The following is a 23,814-nucleotide window of genomic DNA, read 5'->3' as shown; positions in this document are numbered from 1 at the left end:
AGGAGAGTGGCATCTGGAGTCTTCAATGCTAGCAAGCGGCCATCTAAGATGGATCAGTTGGTCTCAACCCACATGGAGCAAAGGCGAATGAAGAACATCAAAGACACAAGGTAATTATGAGCCCAAGAGAGAGAAAGGGCCACAAACCAGAGACCACATCAGCCTGAGACCACAAGAACTAGATGGTGCCTAGCTACAAACAATGACTGCCCTGACAGAGAACCCCCTGAGGAAGCAGGAGAGCAGTGGGATGCAGACCTCAAATTCTCATAAAAAGACCAGACTTAATGGTCTGACTGAGACTAGAAGGATGCCGGGGGTCATGGTCCCCAGACCTTCTGTTAGCCCAAGATAGGAACCATTCCCAAAGCCAACTCTTCAGCTAGGGACTGGACTGGACTGGACTATGGGATAGAAAATGAGTGAGCTTCTTGGATCAAGTATACACATGAGACTATATGGGCTGCACCTGTCTAGAGGGGAGATGAGAGGGCAGAGGGGGTCAGAAGCTGGCCAAATGGACACGAAAATAGAGTGGAGGGAAAGTGTGTGCTGTCTCATTAGGGGGAGAGCAACTAGGAGTATATAGCAAGGTGTATATAAATTTTTGTATGAGAGACTGACTTGATTCGTCAACTTTCACTTAAAGCACAATAAAAATTTTTCTTAAAAAGTATCTGAAACACTTGTTCATTACTGTTTTTTTTAATAGGTGGATTAAAAAAACAAATAGCCCAAAAAGAAAAATGGGCAAAGGACATGATCCAGCAACTCATAGAACAAGAAATAAAAATGACCAAAAAACATAAAAATGGAAACTTTAAAAATGAAATTTTTGCCCAACAAATCAGTCACAATTAAGGGAACTCTCTTGCATACAGGATTGATGAACGTTTTAAGATGGTAATCTTTCTGAGGGCATCTTAGTATTTTAAATATGCATATCCTTCAATCCAGCAATTCTGCTTCCATCTCCTCAAGTAATACATACATATATAAACAGGCATGTAAAAGGATATCAATTACCAACATTCTCTGTAACAGCAAAAAACAAAAAAGCAATAATTTCCATGAAAAAACGAATGGTTAAATAAACTATACCCCATGGGGTCATTACGAGTCACAATCAATTCAACAGCAATGAGTTTTGGTTTTTAGTCTTCAAGGAAATGCAAATCAAAACCACAGTGAGATACCACTTCACACTCTCTGGCGTGTCTAAAATAAAAAAATCAGATAACAAGTGTTGGCAAGAATGTGGAGAAATCTGAACCACCAAACACTGCTGGTGGTGATGTAAAATGGTGCAGCCACTTTGGAAAACAATCTGGGAGTTCCTCAAATGATTAAACATGGAATTACCGTATGTCCCAACATTTCAACTCCTAGGTGTATACTCGAGAAATGAAAATATATGTCCCTACAGAAACTTGTACACTAATGTATATAAGAGCATTATTTATAAAAGCCAAAGAGTGGAAACAACCCAAGTGTCCCTCAACAGATGGATGAATGGATAAACAAAATGTGGCATAACCATACAATAGTATATTTTTCAGCCATAAAAAGGAATGACATTCTGATACATGCTACAATATGGATGAACCTTGAAAACATTATGCTACCTGAAAGAAGCAGTCACAAAAGACCATATACCATATGATTCTAATTAGAAGAGAGTCCAGAATAGAGAAATCTATAGAAAGTAGATTAGTGGTTGCTTAGGGCTGCGGGTGGGGAGGTGGGGGTTGGCAGATGACAGCTAAAGGATATGGGGTTTCTTGAGGTGATGAAAATATTCTAAAATTGACTGTGATTATGGCGGATTGTGTAGTATGTGAATTACATCTCAAAAAAGCTGTAAAAGGGAGAAAAACTATATTAATACTATGCAACAATAATGAAGATACTGATATGGAAAGATCAAGATGTTTTTTAATGCAAGTTGCAAAACTAAAGGTATAGTATGTCATTTATGTTTTTAAAAGATATGCGACATTATGTATTTTTATATACTGCAATGGGAAAGGCAGAGCAGAGGGGACTTCCACTGTATCAGAATATGTTCATGTTTTACCTGAATAATTAAATTTTTTTTTTTATTTCTTAAGAATACCTGGAGCTCTGACTCTGAAAATCCAATTCCCTTGGGTTGCCCAGCTCCTTCCAACCATACTGTCTGAGCATAACAGCTCTTGATGACTCTGAAAAGGTGGTGACCACACAGAACACCAGTCAAGCAAACCCAGGAATCCACATTCCCTGTTCTTTGCTTTTTCTTCATCTAGACTACCTTACAAATCATTTCATGATTAATCTTCCTTGAGCAAAGAGCAAATATTAAGCATTTGCCACTATGTATTTTTTTTATATACGCGGTACTTGATAATGAAAGGAATGTTTTGTGAAAATCTAATTGCAACATGCAGCAATGTGACACAAGGAGAGAGAAGAGATGGAAATAAGTCAAAGGGCTGTGTAACGGGCCAGGCACTATTCACCCTGTTCGAAGCTGTCCAAGACTCCCTAATGCTTGTGAACATACAAGCCAGGTCCTGAGCCTAATATCCAGAACCATCCACAGTCTGGCTTCTCCATACCTTTTTGACCTCTCTTATACTTCTTTTCATCACAAGCCTCCGATCCAGCTGGCTATAGCAAGTGTCCACACCTTTGTTCACTGAGTTAATCCTCCCTCCTATCTGTCCAAACCTTGCTTCCTTTAAAAATAAACTCAGTTCTTGGTTTAAGACTGTCTTGGTCATCTAGTACTTCTATAACAGAAATGCCACAAATGCATGGCTTTAACAAAGAGAAATTTATTTCCTCACAGTAAAGTAGGCTGAAAGTCCAAATTTGGGGCATCAGCACCAGGGGACGGCTTTCCCTCTCTGCCGGCTCTGGAGGAAGGTCTTTGTCCTCAATCTTCCCGTGGTCAAGAAGCTTCTTAGGGGCAGGGACCCTGGGTCCAAAGGATATGCTCTGCTCCCAGTACTGCTTTCTTGGTGGTATAAGGTCCCCCTGTCTCTCTGCTTCTCTCTTTTACATCTCAAGAGATTACCTCAAGACACAATCGTCTTGTAGGTTGAATCCTGCCTCACTAACAAAACTGCCACCCATCCTCCCTCATTAACATCATAGAGGCAGGATTTACAACATACAGGAAAATCACACAATACCGGGAATTGCAGCCCAGCCCAACTGATACACACATTTTTGGGGGACATAATTCAATCCATGACACCACATCTTTGTTCACAGTTACTTCTCCCTCCTATCTGTCCAAATCTTGCTTCCTTTAAAAATAAACTCAATTCTTGTTTTGAAGACTTAGGGTCATGGTCTTGTGGGGCAATTCAGACAATTGGTATAATATAGTTCTTAAAGTTGATGCTTTACCATCCAGGTTGGTGAGTAGTCTCTGGAGTCTCAAAAGATTACTAGCAGCCATCTAAGATACAACTATTGGTCTCTACTCTTCTGGAACAAAAGAGAAAGAAGGAAACCCAAGAATCAGAGAAGGAACTGGACTACAGGACTAATTGTCTCCATGAGCTACTGCCTCCTTCACCCTTGAGACAAAAAGAACTATATGGTGCCTTCCAAACATTCAAATCAGGGATACAATAGGTGGATCCTGATAGAAAAGGAGAAGAATGTGGAACAGAACTTCAAATTTTTAATGAATCTAGAATTACTGGACCCACTGAGAGTAGAGGAATCCCCAAAACTACTACCCTGAGATACTCTTTAAATCTTGAAGGGAAACTATCCCCTGAAGTCACCTTTTAACTAAATAGCAGGTTAGCACAAAAAGTAAAGAATGTCACCCTTGAGTAGAGCACTCTTAAAAGATTGTCTATATGAGAGCAAAAGGACAACAGTTACATAAATGAGAGCCTTGTGGGGGGCAGTGAGACTGAGTTAACGGGAGTGAAACAACTAGAATGGAAATAATGAGAATGTTGACACAATGTGAAGAATGTAACCAATGACATTGAACATGATGTGTAGAAACTGTTGAATGGGAGCGGGTTTTGCTGTGTATATTTTCACCAAAAATACAATAAAATATTAAAAACAAATAAACTTACAAACTCAAATCATACCCTCCTCTGGTCTTCTTTGACTAGCTGTGATGATTAAGGTTGTGTGTCAACTTGGCTGGGCCACGACTCTCAGTGGCTTGACAATTATGATGCGGTTTGACAGCTATGTAATGATGTATTCGCCTCCATGATGAGATGTTATGAGCAGCCAATCCGTTGAAAGGGAGTTTCCTTGGGGGTGTGGCCAGCATCCAATATAGGTGGATTTTCTGGCAAAACTCACTGGCTTTTGCTCACCCTGGATCCTCCAGCTGGCTCCTGTTCATCTGATCTCCAGTTCTTGGGACTTGAGCTAGCAGCTTACCTGCTGATCTTGGGATTTGTCAGTCTCTGCAGCTGTGAGCCAGCGTTCTGCTGTCTTAGCTTCTGATCTAGAGATTCATCAATTTTCACAGCCTGTGAGAAAGAGCCCTGCTGTCTGACCTGCCAATCTTGGGTTTGCCAGCCCCTGAGCTACGTGAGTCAGGAGAAACCTCCAGCCCGACCCACGGACTTGGGACTTTCCAGCCTCTACAACCACATGAGCCATTTCCTTGAGAAATATATATCTATACGCACACGTATATATATGTATGTATACACACACATACACACATATATATATACATTTATATGCTTCACTGGTCTTCTCTAGAAAACCCAGCCTAAGACCTTTGGTACCTAGAGTGGTTCTAGAGAAACACAGTTGTAAGGATGAGTTTTCTAAATTGGTTCTCAAGTCTGGTATGTCTTAAAGATGTTGACGACTCTGCTTCCAGCAGTAAAGAGAACACTGCTCATCCATGGAGTGACGTGGCGATGCAAATACACAGAATATCACCACCAGTAGATCAGGTTTTGATGAGAGGCAAGGCCTGGAGTAATGGCATGTTTGGTACCTTTCTACAATTTTGTCATAATAAGAAGCATAAGGAAGCTGGTTGGTTGGTCCTATTTTCGCTAGACAAAGTGGTGAAATAAAGAGATGAGCTCAGGGCTTCAGAGCCACAGCTCACGCGCTGCATAAACCCAAAGTTTCCACTTGTGCCTTCAAAGAGCCTTATTTCTAATAGTACCATAGCTGATTTTGCCAAAACCAAGCCCAGAGTCTTATCGTAAGAGTGGCTGAATTGCAATGCCAACTCAATTCCCAAACTCGAATTGTGTCTGAAGTTAAAATGAGGGCATTGATTGGGAAGAAATGGGATCCTGAAGCTTGGGATGGGGACATATGAGCAGATAATCAAGAAGCTGGGGACACTGAGCCCCTAAATTCCATTGAATCACTCCTGCCAATAGAACCAGCCCTCTCACTCCCATCTGAAGAGATTACTCCATGTTTGTCCGCTAGACTACCCTCCCCAATAAAACCACTGGACCCTTCACCCTCATCTGATGAGATTAACCCAGTTGTGTCTGAAGAGCCTTTCTCTGTGGCATCCTCTGGGGAGGCATGTGAGTCATTGCCTGGGACATTACCTGAGGCAGATGCCTTAAAAGATGTTGCTGAATGTTCTCAGAACACATCCCTACCACCCACTTTTGCTTCTAGACCTATAACTAGACTTTAAGTCCCAGCAAGCCCCAAAAGGTGAAGTACACAGTGTGACCCTGGAGGAGGTATGGTAAACTCCGAAAGAATTGCTTGAATTTTCTAATATGTACAAACAGAAACTTGGGGAGTATGTGGGGGAATGGCTACATGGTGTGGGACGTAAAGTTGGATTAGTCTGAGTTTGTTGATATAGCCCCACTAAGCACAGATCCTTCATTCAATGTTTCAGCTTGAGAGGATGGGAAGGGGTCTAATAGTTTATTTGATTGGTTCACTGAAGCACGGATTATGCGGTGGCCTACACTAAATCCAGTTGAAGTGCCAGACCTGCCTTGGTATACTATAGAAGGAATCCAAAGGCTTAGAAAAATTGGCATGTTAGAGTGAATTTATCAGGTTAGACCCACATACCCACACATGGAGTGCCCAGAGGACATATCTTTTACCACAATGGTGAGGAACAAATTTGTGAAGGGCACCCCCAGCATCCCTGAAGACTGCTGTGATTGCTATTTTATGTAAGTCAGATTTGACAGTGGAAACTGCCCTAACTGAATTAAGACACTTAAGTACAATGGGGCTGATTGGAGCTTGTGGTGGTAGGGGCCAAGTGGCAGCATTCAATCAACAATGACAAGATGGATATGGTTACCATAATGGATAGCAGAGTCAAAGCAGTAATCAGAACAATTGACTCGTGTAGATTTATGGCATTGGCTACTTAGTCATGGTGTCCATAGGAATTAAATAGGTCAGAAATCTACCAAATATTTGCTTGATCTGTACAAACCTACAAATTCTAGTTCAAGTGAATGGCAGTCTAACTTGAATTGCCAGAATACAGAGTCACAGCCCCTCAATCAATTCCCAGACTTGAGCAAGTTTACAGACCCACAACCCCTTGAATGAAGGGGAGGCCAAACCCCTTGAGGAAGGACCTGACTACACTGCCAAAAGTTTATACTGTTAATCTTTCTCCCAGCCTTCCCCCAAAGGGATCTATGACCTTTTATAAGAGTGATTGTTTATTGGGGAAGAGGAAATAATCAGACTTTTCGGGGATTACTGGATACTGGCTCTAAATGACACTAATTCCAGGAGACCCAAAACGTCACTGTGGCCTACCAGTCAGAGTGGGGGCATATGGAGGTCAGGTTATTAATGGAGTCTTAGCTCATGTCTGTCTCACAGTGGGTCCAGTAGTCCCTGAACTCATCCTGTAGTGACTTCTCCAGTTCCAGAATGTATAATTGGAATAGATATACTCAGCAACTGGCAGAACCCCCACATTGGATCCCTGACAATTGGAGTTAAGGGCCATTATGGTGGGAAAAGACAAGTGGAAGCCATTAGAACTGCCCTCACCTAGGAAAATAGGAAACCAAAAGCAATATCACATTCCTAGAGGGATTGCAGAGATTACTTCCACCATCAAGGACTATTCCCCCACATCCCCATTTGATTCGCCTATTTGGCCTGTGCAAAAAAGGACAGATCTTAGAGAATGACAGTGGATTGTTGAAAACTTAACCAGGTGATGATTCTAATTGCAGATACTATTCCAGATGTGGTTTCATACCTTGAGGAAATTAATACATCTCCTGGTACCTGGCGTGCAGCTATTGATCTGGCTAATGCCTTTTTCTCCAGCACCCAATATAGGTGGACTTTCTGGCAAAGCTTGCTGGCTTTTGCTCACTCGTGATCCTTCAGCTGGCTCCTGTTAATCTGGCCTCTGGTTCTTGGGACCTGAACTAGCAGCTTACCTGCCAATCTTGGGAATCATCAGCCTCCCATGACCTGTGAGCCAGAGGCTTGCCATCTAACTTGTGGATCTTGGGATTCATTGACCTCCACATCTGTGAGCCAGAGGCCTGCTATCTGACCCGTCGATCCTGGGTTCGCCATCCCCTAGGCCTGCGTGAATTAGGAGAACCCTGCCTGGCCCACAGGCTTGGGACTTTCTAGCCTCCACGACTGCGTAAGCCATTTCCTTGATATAAATTTCTCCCTCTATAAATAATTTACACACTTCACTGGTTTTGGATCTCTAGAGAACCCAGCCTAAGACACTAGCTTTCTCTCTCCTCTGAACTCCTAAATCTCATGTTATCTTTATAACTCACGCAGGTTATAATGATTCACAATCTTACATGTCTAATAACTGTTCATTTCTCTCTCCCTATTTGGTTGCAAGTATCTTGATGGTGCTCAATTAATATCCACTATGAATTTATTCACCTCAGAAGCAAAATCAAAGTGCAAAAAAACTGATAAACCACTGTAACTGCTTTAATGTTAAAAATATTTATTTTTTTCTAAAAGATCACACAAAAGTTGGGAAGAGATGGAAGGATGTCAGCTAGCCTACATCAAAATTTGGGCTGAGGAAGGACAAAGAGCTGCCTAAAGAAACTGGTATCCGGAGCAAACTGCAGAGACCAAGATGGCTGCTGGCCAAGAGAACCACAGTCTGGGTCAGCCACATTCATGAGCACCACTGGGGTGCAGCAGGTACAGCAAAGGTGCCAGTCCCAATTATTCCTCCTTTTCAGAAAGCGAGATGCAGAAGCTCACTCCTTAGACATGTTCTTGATGGTTTTGTGCTCCTTCATGGCCTTCTCCCAGTCGCTGCCATTGAACTCCTCAATGGCCACGCTCCGCACAGTGCCCTCATCCAGGCAATGCGGGGCGATTCCTAGAGAGAAGTGGGACCCAAATATGAGTGAAACCAGATACTCGACTGGCTCATAGACAAACCCTCACCTGCAAGCATAGTTCTACTACATATCAGGCATTCCAAGTTAGACACTATGTCTTACAACTTACCCCATCTGCTAGATGGGGATCAGACTTCTTGAGTGAGAGATGGCCAAGGTTGGACGTCATTCAGTAACAAGCTGTAATGTAGTAGTAGAAGTGGAAGTACAGAATACAGGTTCAAGCTAGGAGCAATCTGACTGGCAGCCTTAAGAATTCTGATGGTGTAGTGGTTAAGAACTATGGCTGCTAACCAAATAGTCACCAGTTCGAATCCACCAGGCGCTCCTTAGAAACTCTATGGGGCAGTTCTACTCTGTCCTACAGGGTCACTAGGAGTCGGAATCAACTCGACAGCAACAGGTTTGGTTTTGGTTTGTATGTTTAGACAGATAACTTCCTAAGAATTAAATACCTCCCTATCTGTACAGGATTTTATTCTTTTCATAACCTCTTCCTGTTCCACAAGGTAGGTAGATGAGGAACAATCAGAAGCTGCTAACAAAACGGGGTGACAAGGGGCAAGGGTGATGGCATATCCTCCCCCACCACAAGGCATGACACGGTCATAGTCACAGTGCATCACCACAGCCTGAAAGGGTACGTCTACACAGAGAGCAAGATTCCTCAGGAACATCTTCAGCCACCGGTTCCCACTCAATTCACACAGCAATTCTGAACACTGATCTAAGTTAAGGGCTGTTTGTGTTTTGTTTTCCAGATTCATGCAGGACCTCAAGAGGGGCATTCAGGTTCTCCTTGTTTTTTTAACTTTTTTTTTCTTTTCAAGGCATTATCAATGCCTTGCTTCCTTCACTGCCCCTTAGTCCCAGGCATTATTAAAATTGCCTCCCTCAGCCCACAGGCCCATCTCCCACCCCTGCTCCCTACCCTTCAACGTCATCCACAGCGACAGATAGCTTTGGTAGCACCAGTGAGAATCAGGACCTGGATGTTCTCCCAAACGGTTTTTACCATAGTCAGATGTGAGACTGAGACAAATCTGACCAGAGCGAGTCTCACATTCTAAAGAGCTCTACCAGTGAGTCCTGTTCTAAAACATTCATGCAGAAGTGCCTAGCAAAGCAGTAGGCTTGCCATACATGTCCGTTCCCATCCTGCCAACCAGTATTTTAAACCTAGAACAGCTGCAGAGCCTCTCTGTGCCCCACCTGAGGTCGTGTTCCCTCTTCTTTACTTACCATAGCCTCCAGGGTTTGAACGGGGAGTGTAAAAGCTCTGAACACCACATCTCTTACAGAAGGTGTGCTGGGCTTTGTGCGTGTTGAACGTGTACGTGGTCATGCTCTCAGCTCCCTAAGTAAAAGCAAAGAAGTGTTCTCTTTTTACTAAGAATTTTTTTAATAAGTCATTTAACAAACAGTCTTTTTGTCTCAGTCACCTAGTGCTGCTACAACAGAAATACCACAAGTGGATGGCTTTAAGAAACAGAAGTTTATTCTCTCAAAGACCAACAGGATAGAAGTCCGAATTCAGGGCGCCAACTCCAGGGGAACACTTTCCCTCTCTGTTGGCTCTGAAGGAAGGTCCTTGTCATCAATCTTCCCCCGAACTAGGAGCTTCTCTGCACAGGAACCCGAGGTCCAAAGGATGTGCTCTGCTCCTGGCACTATTTTCTTGGTGCTATGAGGTCCCCGTGTCTCTGCTTGCTTCTTTTGTATCTCAAAAGAGATTGACTTCAGACACAACTGATCTTGTAGATCTCATCAACATAACTACATATAATTCATCTCATTAACATCATAGCGACAGGATTTGCAAAACAGGAAAATCACATCAGATGACAAAATGGTGGCTAATCACACAATACTGGGAATCAAGGCCTAGCCAAATTGAAACATATTTTGGGGGGATACAATTCAATCCATGACACTTTTGAAAGGCTTAATGTGGGGGAGCCATCCTCCTTTCATAGGGCTCTCAGTATCTGTCTCCCATAAAAGGTTGGAAGGTTTTTGAGGACAGGGATACACTGTCCAGGGACAAATCAAGCTTGCATATAACAGCTCAGAGCTTCCATTAGGTCAACTGCACACACAACAACATAGCCTAGAGCTTTCCAGGGCCCATGGCAAGACAGCATAACCCTGTCAGTGTCAGGGAGTAAAAATGCATGCCTCACAGGGCCTAAATGGGAAGACAGTCCACCCTAGGTAGTGGCTCTCCATGTTGCCAAACAGCACTGCTCAAGGCCTTAAAAAAACAGGTGATTCTATCTGACCTAATCTACAAAGGACAAACTAGGGAGGAAAATATTTGCCACAGAGACAAATGGCTAATTTCCTCGATAAATAATACAGATGGGAAAATGGGCAAAGGATATGAACGAATGAGAAGGGATGAGATGCCTCACATCCTAGTTTACCTCATGCATCACTAGAAGTAATCCAGTGACCTCCAGGCCCTCATTCCCATACTAGTCTATGCATCTACTGTCTGATCCGCATTCTCCTACTCCCCACTAGAAGGTATGGTCTATCATCATCAAGGAGCCCTGGTGACAGAGCAGTTAAGAACTGCTCCTTGGAAACCCTACAGGGCATTCTACTCCGTCCTAGATGGTCGCTATGACTCAGTATCAACACAGCAATGGGTTTGGTTTTTTTGGTTTATCATCATCAAACTCAGCTATATATTCAACTTCTTTGATCACTTCTTCTGTCTTCTGGCCCAGTTAGAGATCACTAATGGGTACCATGTTGACAAATCCAATGGTCACTTTTTTTTTTTTTAATTGTGCATTAGGTGAAGGTTTACAGAGCAAATCAGTTTCTCATTAAACAATACACATATTGTTTTGCAACACTGGTTGCCAACCCTATGACGTGTCAACACTCTCCCTTTCTTGCCCTTGGGTCACCCATTTCTATTCGTCCAGCTTTCCTGTCTCCTGCTGCCTTCTCGTCCTTGCCCCTGGGCTGGTATGCCCATTTAGTCTCGTATAAGTGGTTGAACTACATGTACTACTGTTTGTTTTATACAGGCCTGTCTAATCTTTGGCTGAAGGGTGAAGCTCAGGAGTGCCTTCAGTCTGAGTTAAAAGGGTGTCCAGGGGTCTCTGTTCTTCTTGACTTCTCAGTAGTGCTCCTTTCATCTTGAAACATTCGCCTCTGAGGACAGCACACACTCTTGTTGTTTTTTTTTTTCTCCTTCCCCACCAGACATTGTTCTCAGGCCCCCCCCCCCGCCCCCCCGCTGGCTTTTCTTCCTCTTCTGTTCAACTCTCTATAAATGTTGGTGAGTCCCAGAGTTCTGTCCTAGGCCCCCTCCCTTCTCCGGCTACACCATCTCCCCAGGTGACGTTACCTCATCCCATAGCTCAAACAATACCAATATGCCAACAACTCCCCAATCGGTAGCTCCAGCTCTGCTCTCTCTCCGGAACCCGACACGTACCTCCAGCTGCCTGCTTCATATCTCCACATGAACATTCAAAAGACACCTTCAAATTAACTTTTCCCAGAACCCCCCACAGTGGGTTCTCCCCAGGGTCTGGGATCTCCCTTTAACTAGTTACTCGTGCTCAACATTTCACACATAGGCGGGTTTTTTTTTTTATTGTGCTTTAAGTGAAAGTTTACAAATCAAGTCAGTCTCTCATACAAAAATTTATATACACCTTGGCTATATACTCCTAATTGCTCTCCCTCTCATGAGACAGCACACTCCTCCCCTCCACTGTCTATTTTCGTGTCCATTCAGCCAGCTTCTGACCCCCTCTGCCCTCTCACCTCCCCTCCAGACAGGAGCTGCCCACATAGCCCCATGTGTCTACTTGATCCAAGAAGCTTATTCTTCCCCAGTATCATTTTCTATCCCACTGTCCAGTCCAATCCCTGTCTGAAGAGTTGGCTTTGGGAATGGTTCCTGTCTTGGGCTAACAGAAGGTCCAGGGACCATGACCACTTGGGTGCTTCTAGTCTCAGTCAGACCATTAAGTCTGGTCTTTTTATGAGAATTTGAGGTCTGCATCCCACTGCTCTCCTGCTCCCTCAGGGGTTCCCTGTTGTGTTCCCTGTCAGGGCAGTCATCGGTTGTAGCCAGGCACCATCTAGTTCTTCTGGTCTCAGGCTGACGTAGTCTCAGGTTTATGTTGCCCTTTATGTCTCTTGAGCTCATAAATACCTTGTGTCCTTGGTGTTCTTCATTCTCCTACACAAAGGCAATTTATTAAGAGAAAACAATAATGTAAGGAGCTTTTGTTCACAGATGATAACTACGGCGAGCCCCTCTTCCCGCGGGTGCTGCTGAAGGGGAGAGGGTGACCTCCTCAATCTGCCTGATCTTCATTCCTGAGATAGCAAGGGCTCTTAGGATAGCCTGAGCCCTAGGTCCAGGGATCTTCTGCTATTTCCTCCTGTGGCTCAGTTTGCTGTGTAGGGCAGTGATGCCCAGCTCCTTTCACCTATGGGCCACATCCAGGGCAGCTGACATGGCAGCATATGGTCAGGATTCATCTTGGTCAGCCTTCAACTTCGTCCCACCAGTGACATGGTTTCTTTGCCAGAGAGATCAATGACATGGACAAAAGTGTCACTAAAGGATACGCAAAAATGTGGCTAACACCAAATACTTCCTCTCCTTCAGCCATCTGAGGTCCAAGGCTGATGACTGCTTTTCCTTTTTTTCCTTTCCCTTGCAAGGTGCCATTTCTGCACATCATCTCCCAACTCCACCTCCAAAAAAAGGCCCAACACTTTAGACGGAACTACTTCCTCTCTTGCCCTCGCCTTCACATCCAATCTTTTATACAATTCTGACAACGCTTCTTCTAAAACAGTGGTTCTCAAAGTGTAGTCCCCGGACCAACATCATCACCTGAGAACTTGTTCCCCATAGGGTTTCTGAGGTTGTAAGTCTTTTGTTTCAGGTGAAAGTTTACAGCACAAATTAGTTTTTCATTCAAAACTTTATACACAAATTGTTTTGTGACATTGGTTGCAAACCCCGAAATGTGTAAGCACTCTCCCCCTTTCCCTTTCCATCCTGGGTTCTCTGCATCCATTCGTCTAGTTTTCTTGTCTCTTCCTGCCTTCTCACCTTTGCTTTTGGGCAGGTGTTGTCTACTTGGTCTCGTATACTTGATTGAACTAAGAAGCTCGTTGCTCACATGTGTTACTGTTTGTTTTATAAGACTGTTCAATCTTCGGCTGAAAGGTGGACTTCAGGAGTGGCTTCAGTTCTGAGTTAGCAGGGTATCCAGGGGCCACAGTCTCAGGGGTTCCTCCAGTCTTTGTCAGACTAGTAAGTCTGATCTTTTTTTGTGTGTGTGTGAATTTGATTTTATTGTACATTTTTTTATTGCTCTGTCCAGGATCCTCTATTTTGATCCCTGTCAAGAGTGGTCAGTGGTGGCAGTCGGGCACCATCTAGTTGTGGGCTCAGGCTGGTGGAGACTGTGGTTCACATGGTCCATAGTCCTCTGGACTAAAATTTTCCTTGTGTCTTTGGTTTTCTTCATTCTCCTTTGCTCTGAACACGATAGAACCAATAGGTGTATCTTACTTACATGGCCATTTGCAAGCTTTTAAGACCCCAGACGCTACTCACCAAAGTAGAACGCAGAACATTTTCTTTACAAACTACATTATGACAATTGACTTAGATGTCCCCCGAGACCACAGTCCCCAACCTTCGGCCCCAGTAACTCCATCCCTCAAGGTGTTTGGATGTGTCTAAGAAGCTTGTATGATTTTGTCCAAGGCTATAAATCTTTATGGAAGCAGACGGCCACATCTCTCTCCTGAGGAGTGGCTGGTAGGTTCGAACCACCACCATTTTGGCTAGCAACCAAGCATTTAACCCCTGCGCTACCAGAGTTCCTATGAGAACTTGTTAGAAATGCAAATTTTGGGGCCCCATTTCAGACCTACTGAATCAGGAGTAAGACCCAGCAATCTGTGGTGGTCGTGAGCACCCTAAAGTTTGAGAACCACTGCTCTAAAACATATCTCCAATCATCTGTTTTCTTTCCATCTCCATGACTACCATCCTAATCCAAGCCCTATCATCTGCTCCCTGATGTACTGCTCCCTGGTCTACTGTGACGACCTCCCAACTGTCTCCATCTCCACACTTACCTCCGTACAATCCATTCTCCACATAGCAGCCAAAGAGATCTTTTAAAATGTTCAATCGGGTCTTGTCACTACCCTGCTTACAACTCCAAGGGCTTCAGACTACACAAAGAATAAAGCTGGTCCTCTTAGGCAGTCTTGCCCTTCTCCAACCCCATCTCAGTCTACTCTCATCCCCATTCAACCCCACCCCCCCGCTCCAGCCACAGGGGCCAATTTTAGCTCCTCAAACATTCCAAGCTTATGCCCCTTAAGTCCTTTGCGCTATCTCCCCTTTGCCTAGGATACCCCTCCTGCCCACGCCCCCCACATACACACCATCTTCATCATTCAGATCTGAACACCACAGACAGACCTTCCCTAGCCAATCTAAAGTAGGCACCCAGCTATCTCTACCATACTGCCATACTTTAATTCTCTACATAGCACTTAAACTACTGGATTTTTTTTCTTAGTTATCTGTCTCCTCCCTCTGTAGAATGTAAGCTCCAAGAAAACAAGGACCTTGTCAGTCATATCAACTGTTGTGTTTCAGCACCTAACAGTGACTGCCACACCGTAACCAGTTGTCAAGTTGACTCTGACTCATGGCAACCCCAAGTATGTCAGAGTAGAATGGTGCTCCACAGGGTTTTCAAAGGTCTCCAGGCCTTTCTTCCAAGGTGCCTCTGGGTAGACTCAAATCTTGAACCTTTCAGTTAGCAGCCAAGTGCAATAACTGTCTGCACCACCCAGGTACACTGCCACATAGTAGGTGCCCCATAATTATTTGCTGAAAGAAAAAATAAGTTTTGAACTTAATTTAAAAAACAAACAGAAAATTGCTCCTTCAATGGGCTTGGGCTTAGAAAGAGAATGGTGCTCTAGAGCACCAGAAAAATGTGCTGCTAAGCAGGCCCAAGGATAAGCATCAGTTCAGAGACCCAAGACTGTCCCTGGTGGTGTCTTCAGAAAGGGACTGTCACAGGTGCTTAGGAGCAAACTGGCCTGGGACCACAGTCTCTGGCAGGCACACGACAGCATACTGGCCCTCTTACGTGTCTACAGGAAAGACGGGGGACAGGTATGCTGCCACTTCTCTTACCTCCCTCACCAGACACCCCGCAGACACCCCACACTACATATCAACATGTTCCAGGATCAAGGTGCAGATAAAGAAAAGTTGGTAAACTGGCCCCAAGCATCTGGGATTAAATCTAACTCAGAAAGACCAGGATTCACAGAGGCATTCACTCTGCTAGTCCTTCCTTTCCGACCCTCACTGAGTGCCCCCTGAGTGCCAAGTCTGATGATCCAGGAGCTGAGCCAGACATGAAGGAAGTGGTGCTTGCCTTGGAGACACTCACGGTCCAGCAATGGAGGCAGACGTGGAAACCGTTACGCCAAGATTACTGGTCAGGACTGCAATGGGGGAACGGGAACAAAGGATGGCATTAAAGCCCCACCCCACCCATGTTAGCAGTAATATACCAGAGCTTTTTTTTTTTCAAGTTTGTGTTCTTTGACCCGAAGATTTTATTTCTAAGAAATCTGATTCAAAAGAAATAATTTCTAAATTGTCAAACATTTGTACACAGGGAGGTTCATAACTGTGTTGTTTATTAATAAGTGGAAAAAAAATTAGACTCAACCTAAAAGTCCAAACACAGGAATCTGCTTATGGTACATTCGTATAACAAAATAAGTTTCAAATCTAGGAGTGATGGTATAAGTAAACCAGGAACTGGCTGTGAGGGAGAGGAAAACTGGGAGGCTAAAGGAGAAGAAAGGCTTTTCACTGTATATGTACTCTGGCGTCTTTCAAATTTTGTACCGAGTATAAAAAATTCCCCCAAACAATTAAAGTTAAAAATGTTTAAATATATGTTTTTTCATTGGGAAATGACAAAAGTAGATTATAAAATAGAAAGACTGGTAAAGCCCTACTTTGAAAAAAATATACACAATATATTTAAATGTATTTACTTTTGTAGAAAATAACCTACAAAGACATATACCAAAATATTAACAGTGGTTACCTTTGGTTGATAGGATTTGGGTGATGTTATTTATTTTGATTCTTTGTATTTTAAAATGTTTCCACAATATCAAGTACGTACCCAAAACATAAAGGGAAAAAAATGCCATCACCTTTTAAGACCAGCAAACAGGACACCTGAGTAAAGGAGATAAGCGCTCCCTGACAGGCTGGCTGCTCCCTGTCCTGCACTGTATCGAGGGCACGCAGCAACCTGGGGCCCAAGGGGCCTCACAACGGGGTCTGAAGACCTTGACCCTGCTCTTAAGCACTAACCTTCAGGAGCTTGAAGTGAGAAGCCGGGACAATGAAGTGTCTATTCTGCTTCTTCTTGCAAATGCTGCAGCTACAAAGAGAGAGAGCAAATCCCCGACTGTGAAGAGCCATCTGCATCTTCTTTTGCCCAGAGGCCCAGCCTGATGTGTTCCAAGAGCCAGATGACCCCAAAGGTGAAGCCCTTTCAGCACCAACCAGGGAAGGGGGAGCTTTGGAGATGGGCCAGCACCTGGAGCTCCTGCTCTGCATGTACAGAAGGGCCCACAGGTCCCCGGGGCCAACAGGTGAGGCCACGCATCCCTCGGGAGACCTGACAAAGGGGAAAGCAACGCTGCGTTCCAGAGACACTCAAAAAACAAATTTCAGACAGTCTCATGCCTCCTGGATATTCATGCCAAAAATGAACAAGGACGCTTGAGTTTCTCTCTTTCCTCATCTCCAGAAAACCTGGCTCCAAGCAGAACAGACCCTCAGAACCACCGTCTCTGGAATTAAATCTAAGTCTCCTCCTTTTAGTCTACCTTTTTGAAGGTCTAATTTAGTACAGATTCTTCTAACTACTCCATGATGCTTCTTTCCCAATCTGGAATCTGTTGTTAGTAGCCCGGTTGCTTCTCCGTCTGAGTAATTCCATGGTGTTTATTTATTATTTATACATAATTCAAATACCACCTGGGGTAGAAAAGACTGGATACAGTTGAATAATTATTTCTGTGCCAACTACTGGCCTGGAAGTTAGAGTCTGACGTCCTTGTTCTGTCACAGTGCCAGGAAGGTGCTGAGAGCAGGCCCTCCACAGGCAGAGGCACTACCATCTGCTGTATCTAGGAACAGAGTGGGAGGGCCGAGCATGGTGAGCTGCCAGGGGGCACTCCCGATTCTCACCTACCCTCTCCCACTCTGGGCTCCGAGGGAAACTCTCCCTGCAGCTTCTCATTCAGTGCCCAGCCTGCTCACCTCCCAGCTAACCAACCCTCCCCTCCAACAGCAGCAGTCTCAGCCTGAGGGTGGGGGGTGGCCCTGAGGACCCAGCTGTTAGTGTCACCAGGGGCTGTACTGTAGGAGTAAGCTCTGTGACATCCTCCCATATACACATACCACACATACACCCACACATGTACACACGTACACACACAAGACACACAGCAGGCTCCACATACCACAGACACATACGCACAGCAGGCTCAACACAACACACACACATGCACACAAGTACACACACCACACACAGCAGGCTCCACAAACCATACACACACACACACACACAGAGCAGGCTCAGTTATTGTGAATGCCCCCCACCTTTTTAAAAAAAGAAAGAACAACGAATCCTTCTGTACCTATCACCTGACTTCAACAATTATCAACTCAAGCCCAAGGTTGTTTCAGCGATACCACAATTCCCCCGATTACTTTGAAGCATTTCATTTTAACTCTCAATCCTTTGAAGCCAAGTTGGCAGGAGAAAATACTCACTTGCAGTCGAAGATGTGCAAGTCTGCTGAGGCCCAAACTTCAAAGCGCACAGCCCCACAGTGGCACCCGCCTGTGTGCTTCACCAGGCCCTGGTACTCACTAAAGGAAACAAGAACCAGAAAGATAACAGGTCCTGAAGAATCTGGCAGGGCCTTATTTCACAGCTCGAGATCTCTATTTCTTGTTCTCTGTTATTATTGTTAAAAGAAGCAAGACAGGACAAAATTTTTTATACATGACAGATGCATTTCTGCTTTTAAGGAGGGACTATCAACTTTATAAAAGAAAGCGTTCAATGCCTTCTTTCTCCATGAGCTTTCTTCTTTTCATTTCTTAAATTTTGTTAAATTACAAAATAAAACATTCCAAAAATCTGGAAAATGTGGTAACGAGGGGAGGATCCTAATCCCACAACCCAAACATTCTCACTTATATGTGATACTTGGTAAGACTTTCTGTGAGCCAGGCAGCAGACATGAGTTGTCTCTTACCAGCCTTAAGCAACTATCAAACAAATCACCCAAAGAATATTTCACTACAGTTGTGATAAAACTGGTATAGGCTGCTACGAAAAAGTAAGGCAGAGTATCTGAGTGAGTCGGGTGGTTTAGAAAAGACTTCTGAGAAAGTAACATGGGCTGTTATAATTTTGCTATATCCCCCTCCAGTGTTTTTCACATGCCTTTTTACATAGCTATATGTGTACATTACATATAATCTTAGTCCTTTTTAAACCTATTACATATAAACTAGGCCACAGTTGAACATTTTAAGATTTTATAAATATCAATAAATAGTTTTCCAAAAGGGCTGAATATTCTTACCAGTAAAGAATGAGGAAACATTTCATTGTAGCTTCTCAAGCAATAATTACAAGAAAAATAGCTTGCTGCAGTTTTAATATTTATTTATTTGACTCAGACTGAACGCTTTTTCGCGTTTCTTTACAAGCTGAATCATTCAGTTTTATGTACTTAAAAAGTCTTCTGCCTACACAAATAATGCTTATTGTAAAAAGTTCAAACATTACAAAAATAATGTTAAAAGTGAAAGTCTTCCATAATCCTAACACCCAGAGGGATCCACAGTTATTATTTACTATATATTTCTCCAGACTTTTTTATACATTAAAACTTTAACAAAAATAATGCAGTGCTATACATTTTGTGTATAAATTAATTCAGTGGATTATGGTTTTTTTTTTCAATGTAAGTACATACTCATCCCCATCTGACAGGTGAAATATACCTCATCTTGTTATATTGATATTTTAAAGTCTTTTTTTGACCACTTATCAGTTTTAAAGTAAAATTTACCTCAAATCTGAGTCTTACAGTTCTGACGATCTTTATATTCCCTATAGCTAACAGATGTTTGATGAATGATGAATCTAAAAGGATAAAGTACGAAGTCCAACATGATACCAGCCACGATAGTCCAACATGATAAAGCACAAAGTCAAGCACGAAGAAAACCAAATATTCCCTCTCTGAGAAGACTCATCGTAAGAGAATTTCTTCTGGAACAAGGACAAAGAAACATTTTTGTTCAAGAAAAGGCGTAATTCTCAGATTGTTACGCAATTGTTCTTGTTTTTTCCTAGTGCTTTGATTGAGCTTTTCAATTCATAAAATAACTGACTTATTAGATATATTATTAGTGGGTAGCACCATTATTCCACAGGGCAGGGATCCAAATGCTGTCACATTTGGGAGAAGGAAAGCAGTCCTCGCCAGAGTTCACAGCTAATTTCCAACGTCGTGGGCACCTCTGAAACCCTCTCCTGGCCGTCTCAGGGGCCGGGGCTCGTCAGCAGCAGAGCTGGAGAGAGGGCCACCCGGTGAGGGTAAAAGCCTCCACGCTCCCAGGGAGCCCTGCCGCTTTCCTAAACCCAAAGCATCCCTTCTTCTCTCCGGGATCAATTAGCCGCCTGTCCCCTAAAGCAGTGTCTGGAGCAGTAACGGATCTCCTGTTAGATTCCTCCGGACTTTTTTTCTATACGTGGATATTTTAACAAACACGGTGCAGTGTTATACGTTTTCTGCATAAATCAATTTAGGGGGTTATGGCTTTTTTAAAAAATGTTAAGTACGTACTCATGCCAACCTGACAGGTGAGAAATACCTCATCTTATGTCAACATTATTTTTAATCGTTCAAATACTTAATAGTTCTAAAGTATTAAAGCCTTTCTCAACCCCTGTCCCTGTCCGACTCACCCTGCCCCCACGCCCCGGAGAAAGAAAACCCTGTGCAGACACAGAGAAGGACGCGGCCCCGGGAAGCCGCCGGCCCCCTTCTTTTCCCGGGGAGGCCCGCGCGCCCTGTGCGCTCCAGGACCAGGGACAAGGTCCGGGCCACGCCGGCCTCGCCGAGGCTCTGTGCGCGTCCCCGCGGCCGTTACGGTTATCGCCGGGCCCGGTGCGGGCAGCGCGGCGCTCGGGCCGCGTTGGGGGCGACGGGGCGCCGAACCGGGACGGGCCCACCGCACTCACAAGGTGTCCAGCAGGAGCTTGGCGGCGCCCTCGCAGGTGAGCCGCTGCCGCTTCTGGAACGTCTCCCAGCGCTCCCTCTGGTCGCCCAGGTCCAGCGCCGCCGCCGGGGACGCGGGGGTCGCGGGGGTCGGGGGCGACGGCGGCGGGTGCAGCGCCAGCTCGGGCGGCGGCTGCGCCTCCCCGGGACGCGCCTCCTGGGCCCGCGGCGACGAGCGCCTCGCCCGCCGCTTTGTCGGCGGCTGCCGCCCGGCCGCCCGACCCCTGCCCCTGGCCTGGCCGGCGGGGCGCCGTAGGCGGCTGGCGCCGGGGACCGAGGCGGCGGACACCGAGGCCGCGGGCCGCTTCTGCGCGTGGAGCTTGGCCGCCACGCCGCTCCGGGCCCGCCGCATGGCTCCCGCAGCCTGGCACACAGGCCTCGCCGCGCGCACCCGCCCGCGCGCTCCCGCCGCTCGCCCGCCCGCCCGCCCGCACAGGGGGCGCTGTGCTGGGCCGCCCTGCCTTGGGGCCTGCACCTGCCCAGCTACGGGCCTCCAGTACCTGGACTTCCCAGGGCCCGTTTCGGCCTACGAAGCCGCCTCCTGCCTCGGTGCCTTCCTGGCCTGGGCAGTCCGGGGTCGGGCCTGAACTCTCAGCCACGTCCCAGCGGCAGCCGGGGATAATTTCACCTTCAAGATGCGCCCACCTGCTCGATAAACAGCAGCCAGAATCCTAGTACTTAAACTTGGTCTCTCTTGCCAGATTATAAAACAGCGTCTGGATGCTATTGATGGTCAACAGATTTTTTTGTTTGTTGTAATTAAATGAATAAATGAACCCTGCATCACATTCCCTTTATTAAGGTTTTGCTGAACACAGCACCAAAGTTTGGAGACAGAAACCACAAGAACCACTTACAGAGGAATCTAGATGTTTTCTGAACCTATTTTAGTTTTCCTATCTTATTCATATTTGCAAAGAAATAACATTTAACTCATTCTTTCTACTTTTTTGTTTTCTACTTTAATTTCATCTTTATTAGATCCGTATTTTGTATATTTTATTGTTAGTTCAATACCTATTTCATTTGTTTCAGTCTTTTTTATAATAATTATTAAAATATTAATGACTACAATGCTGCAATAAGGATTCTGTAAAATGATATTATGTGTTTTTTTTAATGACCTCACTTATATGAAAAGACAAGGACAGGCAACTGTCTAGGGATTGACGGAGAAAGACCTTGCTCCACAGCCAACAGAGAAAGTCTTCCCCTGGAGCTGGTGCCCTGAATTTGGACCTTTAGCCTACTAGGCTGTGAGAAAATAAATCTCTCTTTGTTAAAGCCACGCACATGTGGTATTTCTGTTATAGCAGCACTAGATGACTAAGACAGAATTTAGTACCAGGAGTGGGGTGCTGCTCTAGCAGATACCTAAAATGTGGAAGTGGTTTTGAAACTAAGAATGACACAGAAGCAGCAGCAGCAGAACCAGGAGACCAGTGCCAGACAGCGCTGAAGTTCACCCACGGAGCGAGCGAGAGAGCTGAGTGCCTGTGCACAGGAGGCTTCCTGGCAGAGTGGAGCTACTAAGCTTTGGAACACCTGCCCCAGCAGGGCAGATGCAGGTGTGAGCCCAAGGAGCCATGGGCCAAGAAACCAGGAAGCAGAAGCTGAAGAGGCAAAGAACACCAGAAGCTGAGTTGCCTAAGTTTCAAAAGGTATGGCCATGACCTCTGGGGTTTCAAAGGATGGAGCCACGGCCTCTGGTGTTTCTAAGGGTGGAGTTGCCACTCAGGTGGTTAAGGAGAATGGCACCTAAAGCCTAGGGAGCAGAGTTGCTGTCCCAGTGGGCCAGGAAGGTGGAGCTGAAGCCCAGGTCCGAGGGGCTTCCACTCAAAATCTGGAGAGTATGGCTAATACCTAGAGTCTGGAGGGCAGGGCCATTGTGTAAATTGTCTCAGAGAACAGAGGATTATTTTCAAAGCTTTGAGGGCTAATGTAATGTGTTCTTCTGACTTGCTTGGTGCCTGTTATGCCTTCTTTCCCCCCACATTCTTCCATTTATAGTGGAAATGTCTAGCTTGTACCTGTTCTGCCATTGTACCTTTGGAAGCAGGTAACTTGTGTTCTAGATTTCACAGATGAAGAGGAATTTTTAGATTTGGACTTGGAGTAAGACTTTTGCTGTGATATGACAGGGTGAATATGTTTTGCATGTTGCAAGGATTTGATTTTTGGGGGGGCCAAAGGATGGAATGTCATGGATTGAATTATGTCCCCCCAAAATATGTGTCGACTTGGTTAGGCCATGATTCCCAGTATTGTGTGGTTGTCCTCCATTTTGTGATTGTAATTTTATGTTGAGAGGATTAGGGTGGGATTGTAACACCCTTACCAGGCCACATCCCTGATCCAATGTAAAGGAAGTTTCCCTGGGGCCTGGCCTGTACCACCTTTTATCTCTCAAGAGATAAAAAGGAAAGTGAAGCGAGCAGAGAGGGGGGACCTCACACCACCAAGAAAGCAGTGCCAGAAGCAGATCACATCCTGTAGACCTGGGGTCCCTATGCAAAGAAGTTCCTAGTCCAGAGGAATATTGATGAGAAGGCCGACAGAGAAAGAAAGGCTTCCTTTGGAGCTGATGCCCTGAATTTGGACTTTTAGCCTATTTCACTGTGAAGAAATAATTTTTTCTTTGTTAAAGCCACATGTGGTATTTCTGTTATAGCACTGCTAAATGACTTAGACAACTTCCATATTAATTTTAGTTTCACTTGTCATATTCCTCAAAAAATTTTATTGCAATTTGGGTTGAAGATACATTAACTCTATAGATTGATTTGGAAAAAATTGACATCATATGCCAGGCACTGTTCAAGGCTCTGAGGATGCAGCAGTGAACAAGACAAACAAGGGAGCTCGCCATCACAATCAGGATCAAATCCAGACTCTACCATTGCCTATAAGCCAATCCAGCAGCAACCATGGTTCAGTGGAGCTTCCAGACTAAGATGGACTAGGAAGAAAGACCTGGCAATCTACTTCCAAATATCAGCCAATAAAAACCCTATGG

The 23,814-nt window shown here is 44.8% G+C and overlaps 2 protein-coding genes across 4 annotated transcripts in view; one reads left to right on the top strand and one right to left on the bottom strand.

Annotated features, from left to right (window-relative positions):
- PIGL (phosphatidylinositol glycan anchor biosynthesis class L) overlaps positions 1–7,164 on the top strand; it is a 110,332-nt gene extending 103,168 nt beyond the window's left edge. The window contains exon 9 of one of the 3 annotated variants that reach the window (XR_010318465.1): positions 3,407–7,164. The gene's annotated coding sequence lies outside the window, so the exon portion shown is untranslated. Of the gene's footprint in view, positions 1–2; positions 2,065–2,111; positions 2,950–3,406 lie in introns of those variants that run through there. The other 2 variants (XR_010318464.1, XR_010318463.1) reach the window with 2 other exon arrangements.
- A 772-nt stretch (positions 7,165–7,936) lies between these two features.
- Positions 7,937–21,150, bottom strand: CENPV (centromere protein V). The gene is made up of 5 exons (XM_010600153.2): positions 20,762–21,150; positions 18,268–18,366; positions 16,795–16,864; positions 9,606–9,720; positions 7,937–8,341 (listed from the first exon to the last, which is right to left on the bottom strand). Exons 1-5 carry the CDS (start codon positions 21,148–21,150, stop codon positions 8,217–8,219), a joined length of 798 nt encoding a protein of 265 aa, XP_010598455.2. The 3' UTR covers positions 7,937–8,216.
- Positions 21,151–23,814: the final 2,664 nt, after the last annotated feature.

This window comes from Loxodonta africana, chromosome 18, assembly GCF_030014295.1.
Source record: "Loxodonta africana isolate mLoxAfr1 chromosome 18, mLoxAfr1.hap2, whole genome shotgun sequence".
In the NCBI taxonomy this organism is placed as follows: Eukaryota; Metazoa; Chordata; class Mammalia; order Proboscidea; family Elephantidae; genus Loxodonta; species Loxodonta africana.
Note: the sequence above shows the minus strand (reverse complement) of the source record. Positions and strands in the feature narration are given on the sequence as shown.

Coding starts and splice junctions, on each gene's coding strand:
- CENPV (XM_010600153.2), bottom strand. CDS start 21,150: ATGCGGCGGGCCCGGAGCGGCGTGGCGGCCAAGCTCCACGCGCAGAAG. Junction 16,865..18,267: donor TTGCACATCTTCGACTGCAA/GTGAGTATTTTC, acceptor CTCTCTTTGTAG/CTGCAGCATTTGCAAGAAGA. Junction 8,342..9,605: donor TTCAAACCCTGGAGGCTATG/GTAAGTAAAGAA, acceptor ACTTCTCTCTAG/GAATCGCCCCGCATTGCCTG.